The sequence below is a fragment of the Buteo buteo genome, chromosome 4, assembly GCF_964188355.1.
Source record: "Buteo buteo chromosome 4, bButBut1.hap1.1, whole genome shotgun sequence".
NCBI lineage: Eukaryota > Metazoa > Chordata > Aves > Accipitriformes > Accipitridae > Buteo > Buteo buteo.
The window spans coordinates 64,545,304-64,562,537 of NC_134174.1; the positions used below are offsets into that span (position 1 = coordinate 64,545,304).

The 17,234-nt window shown below is 36.3% G+C and overlaps 1 protein-coding gene across 5 annotated transcripts in view; it reads right to left on the minus strand.

Annotated features, from left to right (window-relative positions):
• Nucleotides 1–554: 554 nt before the first annotated feature.
• ATE1 (arginyltransferase 1) overlaps nt 555–17,234 on the minus strand; it is an 84,667-nt gene continuing 67,987 nt past the window's right edge. For 4 of the 5 annotated variants that reach the window (XM_075026539.1, XM_075026537.1, XM_075026538.1 and 1 more), the window contains one exon: nt 555–3,653. In XM_075026539.1, coding sequence (XP_074882640.1) covers nt 3,475–3,653 — 179 coding nt within the window. In that variant the 3' untranslated portion in view covers nt 555–3,474. Of the gene's footprint in view, nt 3,654–3,769; nt 3,844–17,234 lie in introns of all 5 variants that reach the window. The other variant, XM_075026540.1, reaches the window with a different exon arrangement.

The following is a 17,234-nucleotide window of genomic DNA, read 5'->3' on the forward strand; positions in this document are numbered from 1 at the left end:
TGATCTGAAGGACAGAGCCTTGTGCACTGGACCACCGCAAGCCTTGGCACACCAAACTTGTCAGCCATGGTGGCACTGGGCTTCGACAAAAGTCTCATTCAGGAACCCAGAATTAGCTGGAATTCTGCCTCATTCAGCAGGAAAATGAATCAGTGTTTGGTTATCTTTGTGCACACAATCCAGATTTCTGTGTTGCTTGTTTGGCTGCTTACTTCAGAGAAAGGGTTTTTTTCAACCAACTAGAAATGGTATAGCATAACTAAAATAAATAGCTAGTCCTACCTAGTCTCCGTTTGCGAAAAGCCTCTGTATTTTATTTCATTCACGAAAGAACTGTAAATTCTGTTTCAAAGCATAAACTCTTCATTAATCTCTCTAGCTAGAACTAAAATTTAGTTCTAAAATATGGTCATGTGTTTTGAACTGATAATTATCCCTTATAATCACCGCTACTCTTTGACTTCCCTGATTTTGCTGTTCACTGGACACTTAGTCAACCTCCAAGATAATGAATTCCTACAAAGTAACACAGAAGTCACACTTGGAGCTATTACTTACTTATAATAATTCACAGAGACTAGAAATAACTTTATTTTCTATACTTACAAGTCAAACAGGCCTGCTGAAAAGCAATTACAAACTCAACATGCAGGTTCTTTTGCATTTACTGAAATGTGTTGATGCTGGAAATGAGTAAGCTTCCCATTTATTTCCAATTAAAACAAAGAATGGTATTTTTTAGCACTGGTCACAGCTCTGCATTTTCTTACCACCATTTTATGCTCATTTATCAACAGACGATAGAACAAGGCAACCTTACTTTAGGGATTAACTCTCACAAACTAACTACACTAAAAAAACTCTTTTAAAATAGTTTGTACTAAATTAAATATCTCTAAATTCAATAATTCTCAGTGACAACTTCTTATTAAATAAAATTGTAATAGTGGTGAATTTTCAGCTCCACTGAAGTCAATGGCATGATTTACAGAACTTCCTCCTCAGACTCTATTCCATTTCCAAAACAGGGATAGAGGTATCAGTCCTGAAAAATACTGCACCAATTTCCTTCTAAAATAACACTAAAGAAGCAAGTCAGATCTCAGTGTGGTACGTCAGATGAACTCAATTTCTGAGTTAATCTCAATGCTGACTTTTTTTTTATATCTATCTATATCTATATATATAGATATCTGTTTGAGTTCAGTAAGAGTCAGAAGCCCAGCATGCCATGGTGCTGCAGTTCCAGCGGAGGTCAGAAAGTCAAAGCACCATTTCAGAATTCACAGGAAATGGTCATTTACCTTTAGTGGTCACACTAACGACAACTTCAAGCTGTAGTCAGTTTTCAATTTTATACTTATCTCACTTTTCTTCAACTGCAGTCCTTAAAAGCTCCCCAAGAGAAACAGAGCATCAGATAAAAGTCTAATACATATCTAGAAGGCATATCAGTAACAAATAGTGGGCACAAAAACATGGAGCTCTTCAAGAACTCTCAGTGGTGACGTTAAGTCTGCTCCCTTGCAATTTAATAGAAACTTTAACTTCTCCAGGAGCACAGCGAGGCCATCGTTAAATGGTTTTGATGATCTTTAAGATTTTGCAAGTCATACTGGAATTCCTCTGTGCCCATTAGCTGATTTTATATCATATAAAAAGGTTTTCTCATTTATTTTGGTTTTAAGCCGTATGGGCATCACCGCTTTTCAACACATTGTGTAGGCAGAAAATGTTATACTATTTGACATTTCACTGAGCGACAAGGGTATTTTCTCCACAGAAAGGAACTCTTTATAATAATGTTTATAAGTAGTATTTAGTGGTTCTCCTGTGGCCATAGGTTTAGATAAGACATGGACAAACTAGACTGTACAGTATACAAAAACTTCTTGGTACCAGATAAACACGTACCAGGTATAATGCTGACAGAAATAACCAATTTTGTTGCAGACTGGGAACAGATCAATACAATACATCCCAACTAATAAAACATAGAATTACTTTCTAGAATTACTGTTGAAGCTGTACTCTATATTAATAATATTAAAATGATCAAACAGATATGGAAAAAAAAAGTTAAATCTGCAATGCACTTGAACCCCAAGCCCAGGAATGACAGGAGATGTAACCCTCAGATGGTAAAATTGAATTTGGTTCCTTTCTGGGGAAAAACACCTACACATATATTCTTGAATAAGAATCTTTCTTCAAAGTTTAACAGGAAACTTCAAGTTGATTCAAGGTAAATAGCTCCTATCCAAGAAGATAAGAAACACAAATGCATTGGTATTGTTACGATGTTATAATACATTACTGAATTATACAAGAGTGTTATTTCCCCAAATTCCTATAACTTGTATGACTTGATAGGGACACAGACTACTAATGACAATGTTCATACATCAGATAATAAAGTGCATTCGGAAAGCATCACGACTTCCTGTGTTTCCAACAGAAGTATTTAGTAAAATGTTATTAAAGATGTTAATTTTTGAGCTGCTGCACCAAAAACACAACAGTCAGTAAAAACACAGGAATATGATATTTAAGTCTTCGCATACAATTCTGCTCAAAAAAATTGCAACAAAACCCAGCAGTGGTACCTCATGTCTTTTTTTTAGCATAGTTCTGAAATGTGCACTGAAGAGCTATAGGATAAACCTTCCAAGCTCTATTTCACATTAGTGAAGTGCATTAAAATACCCACTCTTTTTAGACAAAGGATAAGGCTTATACCAAAAAAACACTGTGCCACTTGGCTGCATATCTTTGGTATATTTATAGTGCAACTATTCTGTTTCATCTCTAAAGGGGAAAGTTTTCCAAAGCACTGCATCCCCTGCCACTGAGAATCTACTATGACCTCCTACATTCCCTAGGACCTCAGACACTAACCTACTACTTTAGACAAATGAAGAATGTGCAGTGAAAATAACTTCTTCCTGTTTTTAAATATACTACTGAAACAAAATTAAACCATGCCAGATTTCACATTAGAAGGAAACAGCACGTTTCAATTCTCTTGCAAGAGTTCAGGAGCATACAAATGCGAGCATAAATTTCATGGCAATTTTTAACAACAGATATCCAAGGTGCTATTTGAAAACATTTGTAATTTAATTATTGTTAATCTAGATTTATTCAATCTTTGTCTCTACAAAAAAGACACCTGTTTTTCATTTTCCTTAGATACTTAGAATTATTCAAAATGCATAGAAAGGCTAGAACTACTTAATTAAAATATATTGCAAGCATATTTTTCTAAACTTGTATCACTAAAGTCTTGCTGTATTGTAAGTTTTATTGGAGGTGGCCTTTTAAACACAGTACCATGTATTCACACAAGCCTAGATATATACCTGTATTTCATACTGCTATTTGAGTAGGCATACTAACACAAAACTATAGTACATATCATCCAGTGGCAGTGCAATAAAATGTAGCGCCATCAGAATCCCATTTAATGATTTTTCAACTTCTAAACAACAACATTCTTTCTGAACAGGTCTGTCCAACCAAACTTGCATATTGCTGAACGCTGGCTTCGTCGCTTGGCCCCTTCCTTCTTTTCTTATACACACTGTAAGGCATCACGGTTCTCTTGTGAAGTACTCTCACTCTGCCCAGTTCCTTAATACGACCTTCATCAACTGCAAAGGGAATCAGAGAACACAAAAATTAGTTATGTACATTGCCCATATGATCTTAATTTATGCAACTAACTTCAGTATGCATAATGAAAACTGTAAGAAGTAATAAAACTAACCTAGAGATGAACAGCAGATGAAAGCAGAGCTGATCTACAGAGCAGTCTTCTTGAATCATGGTTGAAAACAAAACCTAGTTTGCAAAGTAACTGTATTTGTGGTGTGTGAAAAAATAAACCATGCATCACACATTTCTAATGGTGATACATAGCATTTCTGAAAATACCTCTACTGCTGTATTTTAAAATTCATGTTCATTTAATGCTCGCTGGACCTCACTGCCAGAAGTGAAACCCTATCTGGGAAATACTTTCAAACACAACCGACCAGAAGAGACTTGCTGTTATTGCCATATTGCACTTAATTACTACGCCACTTACAAAATCCACCAGCACAGCGCACTCCCTTTCCTCAACTGTGAACAGTGTATTAAAACCAGCAAGAAGTCTCCACACCGTTTGCCTTAGGTAAGCATCAGGCAATAAACTACCTTCCCAGGTGAAACTCCCTGGCACTCCAGCCCCCAACTTTTTTCCTCATTTATACTGGTTTCTGAGTTTCTCTAGTAGACTGAAGTTAAACAATGCCCTTACTTCAAGTCTGATCCCCGAGCTGAGCAGACCGACAGAGTTTTAGCAGTGCAAGCGCTAGCTGGGTGGGCACGACATAATTCCTCAAGCTTTCAAAGATACACACACCACAATTGAATCTTATTAACCTCATCTACAGACCCCCTGTGACTTAATTTAACCAGAATCATACACATAAGAGCATCGTTGAACAAGTTAAAACTTCTTTATTTTTATGAATCCAGTTGATGCTACTATTGCTGAATAATAATGTTATATAGCTGCTGCGTGTCAGAAAAATTGGCTCTACCGTGCTAGAAAACTCTGAAAGTGAGAGAACATGCCACACACCTGAGGCCATTGCAGGATAAATTAATAAAATTGTTACAAAATACTGGTAAAGAAATCTTGGACTTTTCTGAACTTCAGGTTTAAAAAGCCACCAATGTAAGAGTCAACTTAAATACAGAACCTGAAATACGAGTTTGAGAATAGAACCATATAAATTCAAATAGTAACAGAGAAAAGATGCTTTCTAGAACATCAGCATTTGGGGACATAAACTATGCAAAGATTCAATCTTTTTTTGGCATCAGGACATTATTCTGACTGAAGAGACAGCACAGGTAAGTATAATTGCTTAGCTTCAAGTACTGCATCTGCCCCAAATTAAAATATTTTATTTGTTCATGTACTTGCTTCATTTAGGTTAGACTATTTAAGGCTCCTTGAACAGTATCTGAATAGGATCCACTCTACACCATTCCCCACTTACAACACCCGCAATGAAGCCTTCTGCTGATCATCGGTTGACTCAAAATCGAACCAACTGCTGTGGAAAACCAGATAATTCAAATAGCTATTTCATGGGCAAAAATAGGTTTTATTTATAAGAGAATAAACAGAGGTAGAACTTTCTCAACAAGTTTCACAAATGGCAATAGATCCAAAGTGCAGAGGATATGACACCAGCTCTGGAAAGCAAATTGGTCACCAAGTCCTGTTGCCTTTTTTTTTTTTTTTTTTTTTTTTTTTTTTACATACCTGCTCATTAGACTTGCCACAGGTAAGCTAAACAACTTGTCTGGAAGAATCTGAAGAAATCTAAAAGACAAATCTCTATTCAAATGTAGCCCTTACTACAGAAAAGCTTAATACTCCCTTTGGGGCCTTCTTTATGCTTTAATAAAGACAAGGGAGGTCATGAAATGCTTTTCTTTGCAAGACATTCTTAAGAACCTCCCCCTATTCATCCACAGAAATGGCTTATAAACATTTTTCTGCTGATTGCCTGAATTTAGTATGTGAAACTTAATGAAGCCTGCTTTACAAAGTTTAGAATGACTTCATTACTTTTATCTCTGTTTTGATTCCTAACATGAAAGCACAATATATTTCTTGAGACTTAACTAGGAAAACGTGGTTCGAAGGAAGAAAATCTGAATAGTACTTGCTAAGATTGCATTCTCCACTAATTATTGTTGGCAATTGCTTTAGATAAACACCAAGTCAATAACACTTTATGGCTTTCTCTCCCTCTTTGAAATCCGTTAGGTTTTTGATGTGTGGCCAACGCCTTTCTGATATCCCAATAGGTTGTTTTTACTACCAAGCCCTACTGCCTCTTCTATTACATCGTCGTCCTTTCTGAAAGTTCACCAAGGAAAAATTTGCAAGTTTAGCTTCTGGAGGTGACACAAGTGTAAAGTTATTTTAACTTCTTTAAATTGGAAAGTTTATATTTACTGCACCTCTAGGCCAACTATAAGTTTGTGTCCTGAAATGGATTTATGCCAAGCGTAGCCTTCATAGTCTCATGCCAAAAGCACTTTCAAAGCCATTCACTACTCACTGTTTGATACTCTTGCTTTCAAATAACACTGAAGCCTGATACTCTGGATGAGTTCATCTTTTGGCTTGGAGTGTTCCTGGCCCCAGATTCAATTTCTTACAGTAACTAAAGCTACTGTACCTTCGGTTTCACTATAGCCTTACTGGCTCAGCTGAACTCTGTTCTTGTTGCTCAGCATTTATACCCTTACTCCACTTTTACACATTACATCAAGCGCAGCTGGTGCATTATCCTCCTTGCAATCAGGCCCATGTTAGCTCTAGTTCTGCAGCCATATGAAACCGTTATTATGACCCAGCGTTCTAGCAAATTTGTTAAGCACTACAGCCAAGTGTTTTCTGGGGAGAAGTAAGGCTTGCCAAGCCATGCTGTAGATCAGTCCTTTCTTGGACAGGTTTGTGGCACACGTTTATAACACAGCCCTCAGGCAGGAGAAGGCTCTCCCAGAGCAATTGAGAAAATACCAATATCTTGAAAAAAAATCACTGTAATATGAATACTTCAGACAAGTTTTAAGCTTAACACAGTAAGTTCTGTGCATAAGATGACTTGGCAATGAGTTTATCATCAGGAAAAGTTTAAAGCTAGGTGTGTTTGGTCTTACAAACTTACATTTGATTGACTGTATTTATATTTGTTCTACATATTAAGGTTGATTCCAGATTCCTCAAATAAGGTTTGAAAGGCAGAAAAATAATAGTCCAAATGTCTACAAAGACTACCTGTTTTAGTGAACATTCCTCCATTGACTCCCCCCAAAATAAAAACTTTAATGAGAAAAATAACTTTCTGTAAAAGTACTTAAATACACATAATTTAAACTCCATCTGAAAAAAGAAACCATTTACTGAAATGTTAAGTATCACTAAAATAATCTCAGGTACATAGTTAAGCTTTTAGAGCAAGCGAATAGGAACTTGTGTCACCATAATAACAAACCCGTAAGTTAAAATTCAGCCACCTTTCAATTGCTACTGCTCTGAAGGCAACACCATACGAATTCAGGAAAGCACTCCCTTTACTTGTGATTTAAACCTAAGCAGAATAAAGAGAATTTAATGGAAAATAAAAGCAGATTGGGTTCCAGCATTGTTTAAAAAAGAAATTACCCCTCCCCAAAAGAAAAATTAAATACCTGCTCCTGCTGAGTGGCACATGATAAAATTTGCATTATATTTAAGAAGATGCCAGCTGAATTCTAACAGGCCTTCTCTGCGTGACTGATGCTGGGATACAGAAGCAATCTCAAATCAAAATGAGATCATATGCTATATTAAAGATAATTACTTGTTGAAAATAAGAAAAACATCTCTAGCAATAAGTATTATTTCCATGCTTTATTAAAGAAATTTCAGTTAATGGAAAGACCCAGACTGATCAGATAGTGGAACAGTAAGTTAGTGCAACTTTAATCATTATTGTAATTACTGAATGCAGTATTGTTACCATTAAAAAGCTAAAAAAGCTTATTTTTATCTCCTCACACTTCCTCACTTTATACCTCCCGAGTCTCCCACTAACCTCTGCTTTGCCTCACAAGTAGCTGGTGCATTAATTTATATAAGCCACAAAAAGAGAAAATCATGGGTTTGAAAAGGAAATTTCTTTTGCAAGTGCATAATTGTTGGATGCCTCATCAATTTATAGTCAGTTAATTTTCTAAGGCTGGCTTCTTTAGCCATCACCCCAGTCCACCCCTGTATGGCTAAGACCAGACCTTGTAAGCCACGGTTTTAAAGACTATGCCACGCAACTCAAGTGGCAAGTTGCTTCTTAAGAATATTGTAGAATCCATCCTCCTGTAAGTCCACATTTTGTTCAACTAAGCAAATAACACTGGGTCTTGGAACATATTTTTATGTTTTTTTACAATTTTTTACCTTTTATCTATTTCTGTGCATTCTCTCCTGACACATCTGGAAACACTTCATCTTTATGACTTGAAATGACCGAATTTGGTGGAAGCAGTTCTATTAACAAAGCGCTATAAATGAGCAATAGTACTAGAAGGAGGTACAATACTGCTAATGCCCATCTGAATTCTTGGGACTTTGCCTCTGGGAAGATCATCTTCTCATGGAACTGTTGATTAATTGTAGTCTACAGAAGAGACACTGTCACTTGACATGCAAAATATGTAAAGTTTTACCCCTTAATTCAGTTACATCTATCAATATAGTTTGGATGGTAGAGACATAAAAAACCTAAACCGCAGAAAAATCAATTCTGTAGATTGAAAGTACCTGTCATTTTAGGAAACTGAGCAACTGCGGATGCCAACTGTCTTTCTTTACCAAAATATCATCCTATAAGTCTCAAAGCTAAAAATACAGCTGAATTCTTGTTGAATAAATTGTCACTTCTTTCTCTTCTCTCCTATACTCCTAAAACAGCAGATTTTTTTATATAGTGTTGGTCTATTGAAATTTGAATATAGGAGAGATTTCATATATAATTCAACCTTGCCACTGTGATCCCATAAAGAATTTGCAAGGATTGCAAAGAGGAGCTAAAATTCTTTGTTCCCACTCCCATATCACTATTAAATGCAGTTTATACATGGAGGATTTCTCCTCTGAAAAAACAAAACGTATTGGATATGTTGTTAAGTATCGGTAAAAAAAAAAAGTAAAAGTGATCTAAAGACCCTCTACGCAATGGTTTGTCTTGGCAGATGTCAGGCAGATATTGGTTTGATTTCTTGGCCCAGCTACACATGTGCACCTTCATCAAAAGCATGGGCAACATTGCTGAGCGACACTGAGTAATAAGCTAAAAGTAACAGCAGTGGTCTTCAAAGGCAGCCTCATCCAGCAATCAGCCCCAGAAATGCTTTTATACTCAAGGGACTAGTAGGAACGTGAAGAGCAGAAAGTCTGACATACTCCTGTACAATTCGGTTTTTATTTCTTCGCACAACCCAAACCAACTTCCCCCCAAAACTACAAGCTCCCTCCCAAAACCAAAACATGATTTTCAAATGCTGATGTGCATTCCTGCTGAAATCCCAACATAAAATAAGGAGGAATTATTTTACCATTTTTATTCACAGTAATAGCAAAAGGGCATAAGTGTGCTTTTACATGGAAATTCGAGGTTTCATGTTCTGAAATATTTTTTTTTACAGCATAGAAATTGATTTGCATTTTTATAAAATTATTTTGGGAAGCCGATATCCAAATATTTTCATTCTCCAAATGCATTAATCTTTATTATTACTACCTAATATAAGCTGAAGTGAAAAACAGCTACATCTGTCAGAAAGCCAGGTAAGCACGTGCAAAGCCGTACAACTGAGACGCACAGAACAGCGAGCGAGCTCTGCAACAGCCTGCTGCAACTCTACACAGGCTTGGAGCCAACATCGCGTTCAAAAAAGTGCGATGGTTCAAAGGTTTTTGTAGCAAACTGTTACTAAGCCAGCTTTTCGGTGGTGCCTGATTTGGGTCAAGCTGGTTTTGATCAATACTGATTTGGAAAGACAGCTTGCAGCGGCCGTGTTCTGTGCTGCTCTTCTTTAGAGCCACGCATGATGGGTGCCGAGTCAGTGGTACCTCTTTCCTCATCCCCTTTAATACACTCCTCACAAACATGACGTTTTAAAATTTGTCAGGGTTATAATCTAGAGATGCAAGCAATCTAACTTTTTTTTTTTAAAGTACATTTTTCCACTTATAGGAAAATAAGTGAAGAAATAATTAAAAATAAGTGACAAATTTACTGACTTCCTTATTTTTTTAAATAGGAAAAAGGACAACTGCCAATTTTCAGAAGAGCCCACATTAGTCCCAGGAAAATATTTCTTACGTTTTCTGTACAGAATGGATTGAGAATTAGTATGAAGCCTTGCTGAAGTCTGGTATTTCCAATTCCAAAAAGAAACGTGGCACTCCTACTCAACTCCAAAAAGACACTGTTTCTGATCATAAGTTTCAGTTACCTTAAATGCTACTTAAACCCACTGAAACAAAGAAAATATTTGGCCATCTTCACTTTGTGCTTCTGCATCCATGCTACACAGGGAACCTGGATTTACTTTTTTCTCCACAGCAGGATGAAACAGTGGAAGAAAGAATGGAAACAGGAAAAGAACCAGTCCTAATTCAAAATTTAAAATATGTAAAACGTGCCATTAACTGAAACCTGTGATTCACTTTGAAAGCAGTCTTTGAAGAAAACTCCCACGTAAATAACTCACATTATAAATTAGTTTCCATTTTGCTTAAAAATGGAATCTCAGAAAAAGTGGTTTTACCTCTAAGTATTAAATCCACAGGAAAAAAAAGTACAAAGATTAACACTTGACAACTGCTGTATTTTGAGACTGACAACCCAAAGGTTATGCTTGGTTTTTGGTTTTGTTTCAAGTTGTTCTTAGTTTTTAATTTTCAATTTTGAAGCAGCTAGGACTTGCATCATTTTTAAAGATGAACACAGTGTTCATATTTTCCAAATCAAAGAAAAATAACAGGTTTAAAACTCAATTTACAAGTAGTTAAAAAATTTCATGATACCTGAGCTTTCAAACTAGGTGTAAAAATGATCAAAAGAAGCACCCATCCCTTTCTGGTCACACTACGACAATGTTAATCTATTTGAGAAACACTACAGCCTTGTTGAATTTTTTTTAAGGAAAAGCTACATCTGGTTTACATGACCTTGTCACAGTTAATGATGAATGATTTTAAAACAAAGAAACTTTAAAAGGAAGAAAACAAATTAACTTTTCAAATCTTATGACTGAAATATAGGAGATATTAATTACTGGAAATAGAAAATGTTTCCACCTCAGCCAGAAGCCTAATGTATCTGACCTTTGAATTTAAGCTCATTTCTTACTCAATTTAAAGCATTATTTCTTTTCCTTCACAAGCAAAGCATATTAAGTCATCCTCAAAAACAAAATAAACAATACACAGTGACAAGATATGCAATATCCATTAATAGTAACATTTATATAAAACAGTGAGTTGAAACGTGTTGTTTCTCATACTGCTTCTTTCATACTAGATTCATACATTAAGAAATATTAAAGACCAGTATGCCTTGGGGTATAAAAATACTAACTCAAGCCAAAATAAGAGTACAGTTAAAATGAAGCATAAACAACAACAACAACAACAAAAAATCAATGAAAAGAAATCTTAATTAGAACCAGAAAGCACAAGTCACAAAGAAAGTACAGTAAAATGCTCAGGATATTCTCAATCAGCCAAATCTTTGCAGTTACTCTAACAAGAAAAAAATAGGAACTTTTGAAATCACTGTTCAAAAAGAGTACATTTCTAAGGGGGAAAATGCACTTTATAAAAATATTATCAACGATCCTTAAAACGTGAAGAGAGAAGAATTACAGTTTTACAAGCATAACTTACAGGGAACCTTAAAATAGGTAAAGGCAGGGAGTTGCAACAAGGGTAAATCCTAAAGACATCTTCCGAACAAAACTTTTGGGCTTTGTGCCTGAAATCATACAACTGGTTTATGATTTGCAATTCAATCTTGAGAAGCAAGCAGACTAATCACTTGACAAAACGCATTCAGAATCCACTAACCCTGCTGTGCCATGCGGAAACAATAACTTATTGTGTTTTGACTCTTATTATTCTAGTAGTAAACATGAATAGGGGCCAATGGAAAACATTTCCTGTGAATTCAGAAATTCATAGCAGTTCTCGTTTTCAGCTGTAATTCACAGCAACCTGCAAAGGCTTCTGGCTTACCTGCAAATACAATCCTTTGACTACATTGCCTAACACTAAAATCCAAGTATGGCCCAGTGTTTTGGACACATTTGAGTAAGATGCACATAGAACAGTAAGTATAAAATTCCCGGTTTATGGATGAGGATGTCTTTTATAATACAATTATTCTAACCTACCTCAATTTATTTTTCTGAAATATGGTGACTGAGAAATGGCTACCGAAGGGCTATATTTAAATGATACTGATATTTCTCCAAGGACTTGCCTTTCAGGGATGCACTATTAAAAAAAAAAAACCAGTAGTACCTGGGAAAATGTTAGTTAAATGAGACTGAACAACTTCCCATCTGAAAACACTATCCAGTGCCTCCCAGTCAAGACACTAAGACACACAAAAAAAGGAATATAATCTAGTAGATGGCGAGCTGACAAGCTATTTCACTTTTAGATGCTCTTCCAGAAGACAAAATGAACTAGTCAATTCTTTTGAAATTGTATCTCTGACACTATTCTGGATGACTTCAGATACAAGAAATGAGAAAGTGACTTGCCAATGAAGAATATTAACTACATATCCAGGAGATTTTTGTGGTTTTTTTTCTTTTTTCTTGTTTTAAATATCCTTTAATTATGGCTTCAGTTTAAATGCACCATGCATACAAGGACCAGAAGCAGAAATGCAGCAGGTACAGCTCGGTTTTAAATGCATGAACCCTGTGAGACACTAGTTCTGTGCATGACCCTGCAGATAATTGCCCTAAACCAGGTTCTGCGACTGCAGCACCCAGGCAATCAGCAGACTGCACAAGGCAGTTTTGCAGACCCAAACTAGGTAGGTCAAAGTTTTACAAGCTCATTCATGTACCAACTCACTTTTGCTGGCCTCTGCAGGGCTTTCTAATTAGAAATCTGCAGGGATTTCTAATGCCTGACTCCGATCACACGGGGTTCTGGGAAGGTTTATTTGCTCTGGGTCAGCATCGATGAGCCTGACCAAGCTTCATCCTGCATCAGATGCATCTCAGAACCTTTGTTAGCTGAGTTTTTCTGTTCATCAAAGCATCCAAGTCATTCAGAACAGCACAAGAATGTTCAGTGTTTTGAGCTCCTCATTTCTCTTTAGAGACAGAAGGGAAAATAATGCTCAAAATCCAATGAGCACTTGGAAACAGCACATGAAAGCAACTCTCTAATTCACTTGCTAATGGGGAATTAAAACTGCACACGTATCTTTCCTGTCATCTCAAGAACGTCATCAAAAGTGACTCAGTTACTGTTGGGAGAGACACATTAAACATACCACTAAATCTGTGAATTAAAGGTTGAGGATACTAAATCAGGGATGCATCTTAAATAGAAAAGATGAGGGATGGAAAGCAACTGCCACACAAACACTTCCTATTAGGGATGAATGAAACTTTTCATTCATTTCTCATGGAAAACATGAATAAATATTTTTCTTAGATAAACACAGAATGCTTACCTCATTACTAACTCTAGTAGAACTTTAAAACTAGTAACTACACTGACATCTCAAACACAGATTTATTTCCTGAACATATTTTGCCTAGGAAAAAACAGAAACAATACATAAACTGCATTCTTATTCCAACTGGTAGCTAAAATACCTTGTAATTTAGCAAGATTTAACTAAGAAGCCAAATACTCAACTCTACTAAAATCAGTAATTTTCTAACTACAAAGTGACACTAATGAGTCAGTCTAAGTTTTGTACCATGAACAGTGCCCAAGATGATGTACTGACCTTCGTGCCTGTGTGAGATGAAATCATGACTGTCCTTCCCAGTATGGGAATTTCTGCAACTTCCACTGATTGCAAAGCTGACATTTGACATGTAAAAGTGTTTCAGACTTTATTTTTCATGTCACATTATTTTTACAAGGGCTAACAATGGAGGAATAGCGTTACTGCCTCATTTTATATATTTTAGAGTCATTTTGCACTGCACAGACAAATTAAGAAAACACACTTCCTAACATTCATAGGCCATCATCACCTGCTGGATCATAACCTTGCTTCCAGGCCATCATCACCCACTGGATCATAATCTTGCTTCCAGGGAATTAAAACTATTTTTGTGGCTGAGATAGAAATATTAATTAAAATAAAGGGAATTTTAGTAATTCTGGATTTTTTTTTTAATTCTATTTTATAAATATATTTCCATATAATTATTTTCATCACATTTATGCAAGAATAAAAAATGTTGGTAGCTTTGTTTCTTTTTCTGAAGCAAAATCTTCCCATGGGACTGACCCCAAGCCAGCTGACAGCAAAGGAGAACTAACGAGGACTTCAGACTTCCACAAGAAGGCTTCCCAGGAGGCACTTCCACTTTCAACCAGACTTCCAGGGACTTTTAGTCACAGGATTTAATGACACTTCCAGCCGACAGCAAAACACAGTACTGAGCCCCAAGCTTACAATGACAGTAAAACCAATGGAATAAAAGATAGTACGAAAGACAAAAGTTACAGGATTATGCTTTAGGGAGTTACAGCAAAAAAAAATGGGACAGAAACAGGAAAAAATCTTGAAGAGTAAAAAAGTTAAAGACTATTAAAATATTTGAACTGTATAGAAGTTAAAATGGCAGAAAGCACTAGGAGGATCTTTCAAAAAGAGGGCAAAGCAAAGTGTTTGTTAAGTTTGATATATGAGGAGGAAAAAAAACAAATACAAGAGTCAAGCTGAGAATTACAAATGCAAGCATTTCCATGAAATAGGAAAAATTGAAGCAATTGGCAGTAGCTTATCAGCTAAATAAATCAGATTACAGCAATCAATTTACAGGCTAAATTAATTAAAACATGGAATCAAATTATGTTCCACGTGAGAAGTCGGGATGATGTCACCCGAGCAGAGAGTAAACATGTTCTGAGGCACTGAGGATCATTACAAAAAGTCTGACCCTGGAAAAAGTTTGCCGTGGTGGCTGGTAGCGTGTGGCTGCACTGGGACTCAGCACATGCCTGTGGTGTCGCTTCCACAGCTGCTCTGTATCTGCGCCTAATTACAGCTTTTAACTTTTATCACATTTTGGAACTAATCCCATATGCTAGTTATCCTCGGCATGAAATAAATCTGCATGATCTCTCTACTTATCCCACATTATTTAATTTTTAATTTCTGTTCTTGTTTCTAACACCTTCTGAGTATGGAAAATAATTCCTACAGGATTTGGCAGTCCTTGCACTTCCCTGCATTCCCCTGAATCTTTACGAACTAATGAGTTCACTTGTGGTCCAGTCACAAAAAAAAACAGAATTATTGTGCTAGAGAATTAAATGTCACAACATTCAAATGGTAAAGGAGTACCTTGAGCACACAAGCGTGTAAGATTCATCTCTTCAATGCGAGGAGAAGTAAAGTATGCCAGGATATCTTTATTTTTCAAGCAAAGTCCTCAAAAAAATATGTAATTTCAAAATACATCTGTTTGTTACACAGCTTCTGTGATGGTCATGTTGGATTAAAACATATTTTTCGGAATTCTGCAGTCCAAGCCAAATGTTTCATGAACTACACTAGAAGTCAGGCGATGGTGCTTCTTGAGGGACATTGGTTTACTCTGCTACATGTATGTCAGAAGCAGATATATTTAGAACATCAATAAATACAAAATTTTAAATCACAAATATTTAGCAAAGTTTGAGATTTGCTAGAACAACACAAAATGGAGTTCATATTATGGCCATACTTCAAATCGGTTTTAAAGACCTTTCTGTCTTTGCAATTGATTGTTTTGGGAGACTCTGTTGCAGGGCTGATGATTCAGTGTAATTTCTAACCCACAAGCCAAATTATGCAGTGCAGTTGTTTAGGACCCACAAATTAAGTTAACAACATTACCTTTTTAATTACAGAAGTACTGGAAAATTTGAGCATATTTTTGCATCCGAGACTAAAACCCCATGCCAGTCATTTCAATTTAATCCAAATATACTGAAAAGTGAGGGAAAAATTTGCCTGGCTACACCTTATTTGCACTATCTTCGTTGTTTAAATATCTTGTATGCTCAGGGATCACACTGGATTTAGAAATATGCATTCTGATGATTCTAAGTGTTTATAAACTTAATTAGAAACAGATACAAACTTGTAAGATGTGTTTCTTCTAGAGGAGCTGCTAGAAATAACTGCCTTATTCTTGATTATAGAATTCAGATTTATTACCTATAGCTCTGATAAGATAGTGGAAAGTTAGTTCTTTAGAAGAATTTAGTACATGATCTATCAGAATTTGAGCTGTTTTCTAACTCTCCAAAGTACACAACACTGTATCCTTAAAAAATTATAAACAGCAGTTTTTTCACAGCAGACCAGCAATTTCTCCCTAATCAGATGACTGCACAGTTCTAAACAATTTGTTTAATGTGTTCCATCTGTGATAGTTTCGTGACTACATTTTCATCGTCTCAAGAAGTTCAGTGCATTTATGCTTATAAACATTAAGCCACATCACACTACCCTTATAAACATTAACGTATACTGTCTTTTGCATTAATCCATCTGACTAGATTCAAAGATGCACCACTACACTATACATCACTTTGCCAGGGATCTAAACTATCAGACACAACCAAATGGCAACCGTAGTTCACTTTACGGATGCCAATATGTAATCATGGCTTTTCCGTTGTGAGGGGGAGGAGCAATAAGACCAGTATCATGCTAATACACCATATTTTAAAAATATATCTTAAAATTAAACAGCCTCTGTACTTGATGGGAGAAAAAGAAAAAAAAAAATCAACAAAATACTTGCATTCACATTCACAATAAATGTAAAATGTTTGAAATACACCCTTTTTATTAGCAAATAATAGTATCTAAATTGTACATGAAATTAAATGTTCTGAAAAACACAGCACTAAAAATCAAGATTATTGAAATAGTTGTGACATTTTTCTAGTCAAAGCATCATGCACACAAATCTATTTCTAAAATAAACACAGTTTAATATAACTGCCCAAGCCTGCAGATTTCTGGGTAAGAATTCTAAGTTTTATTTATGTATTGGGCTTGCGTGGCAAGGTTTTGGTAGCAGATGGGCTACAGAGGTGGCTGCTGTGAGAAGCTGCTAGAAGCTTCCCCCATGTCCAACAGAGCCGATGCCAGCCGGCTCCGAGACGGACCCGCCAATGGCCAAGGCCGAGCCCATCAGTGACGGAGGTAGTGCCTCTGGGAGAACAGATTTAAGAAGGGAAAAAAAATCTGTGCAACAGAAACGGCAGCCAGAGAGGGGAGTGAGAAGATGTGAGAGCCCCAGCCCTGCAGCCCCCCAGGTCAGTGCAGAAGGAGGAGGAGGAGATGCTCCAGGCACCCGAGCAGAGATTCCCCTGCAGCCAGTGGTGATGAAGACCACGGTGAGGC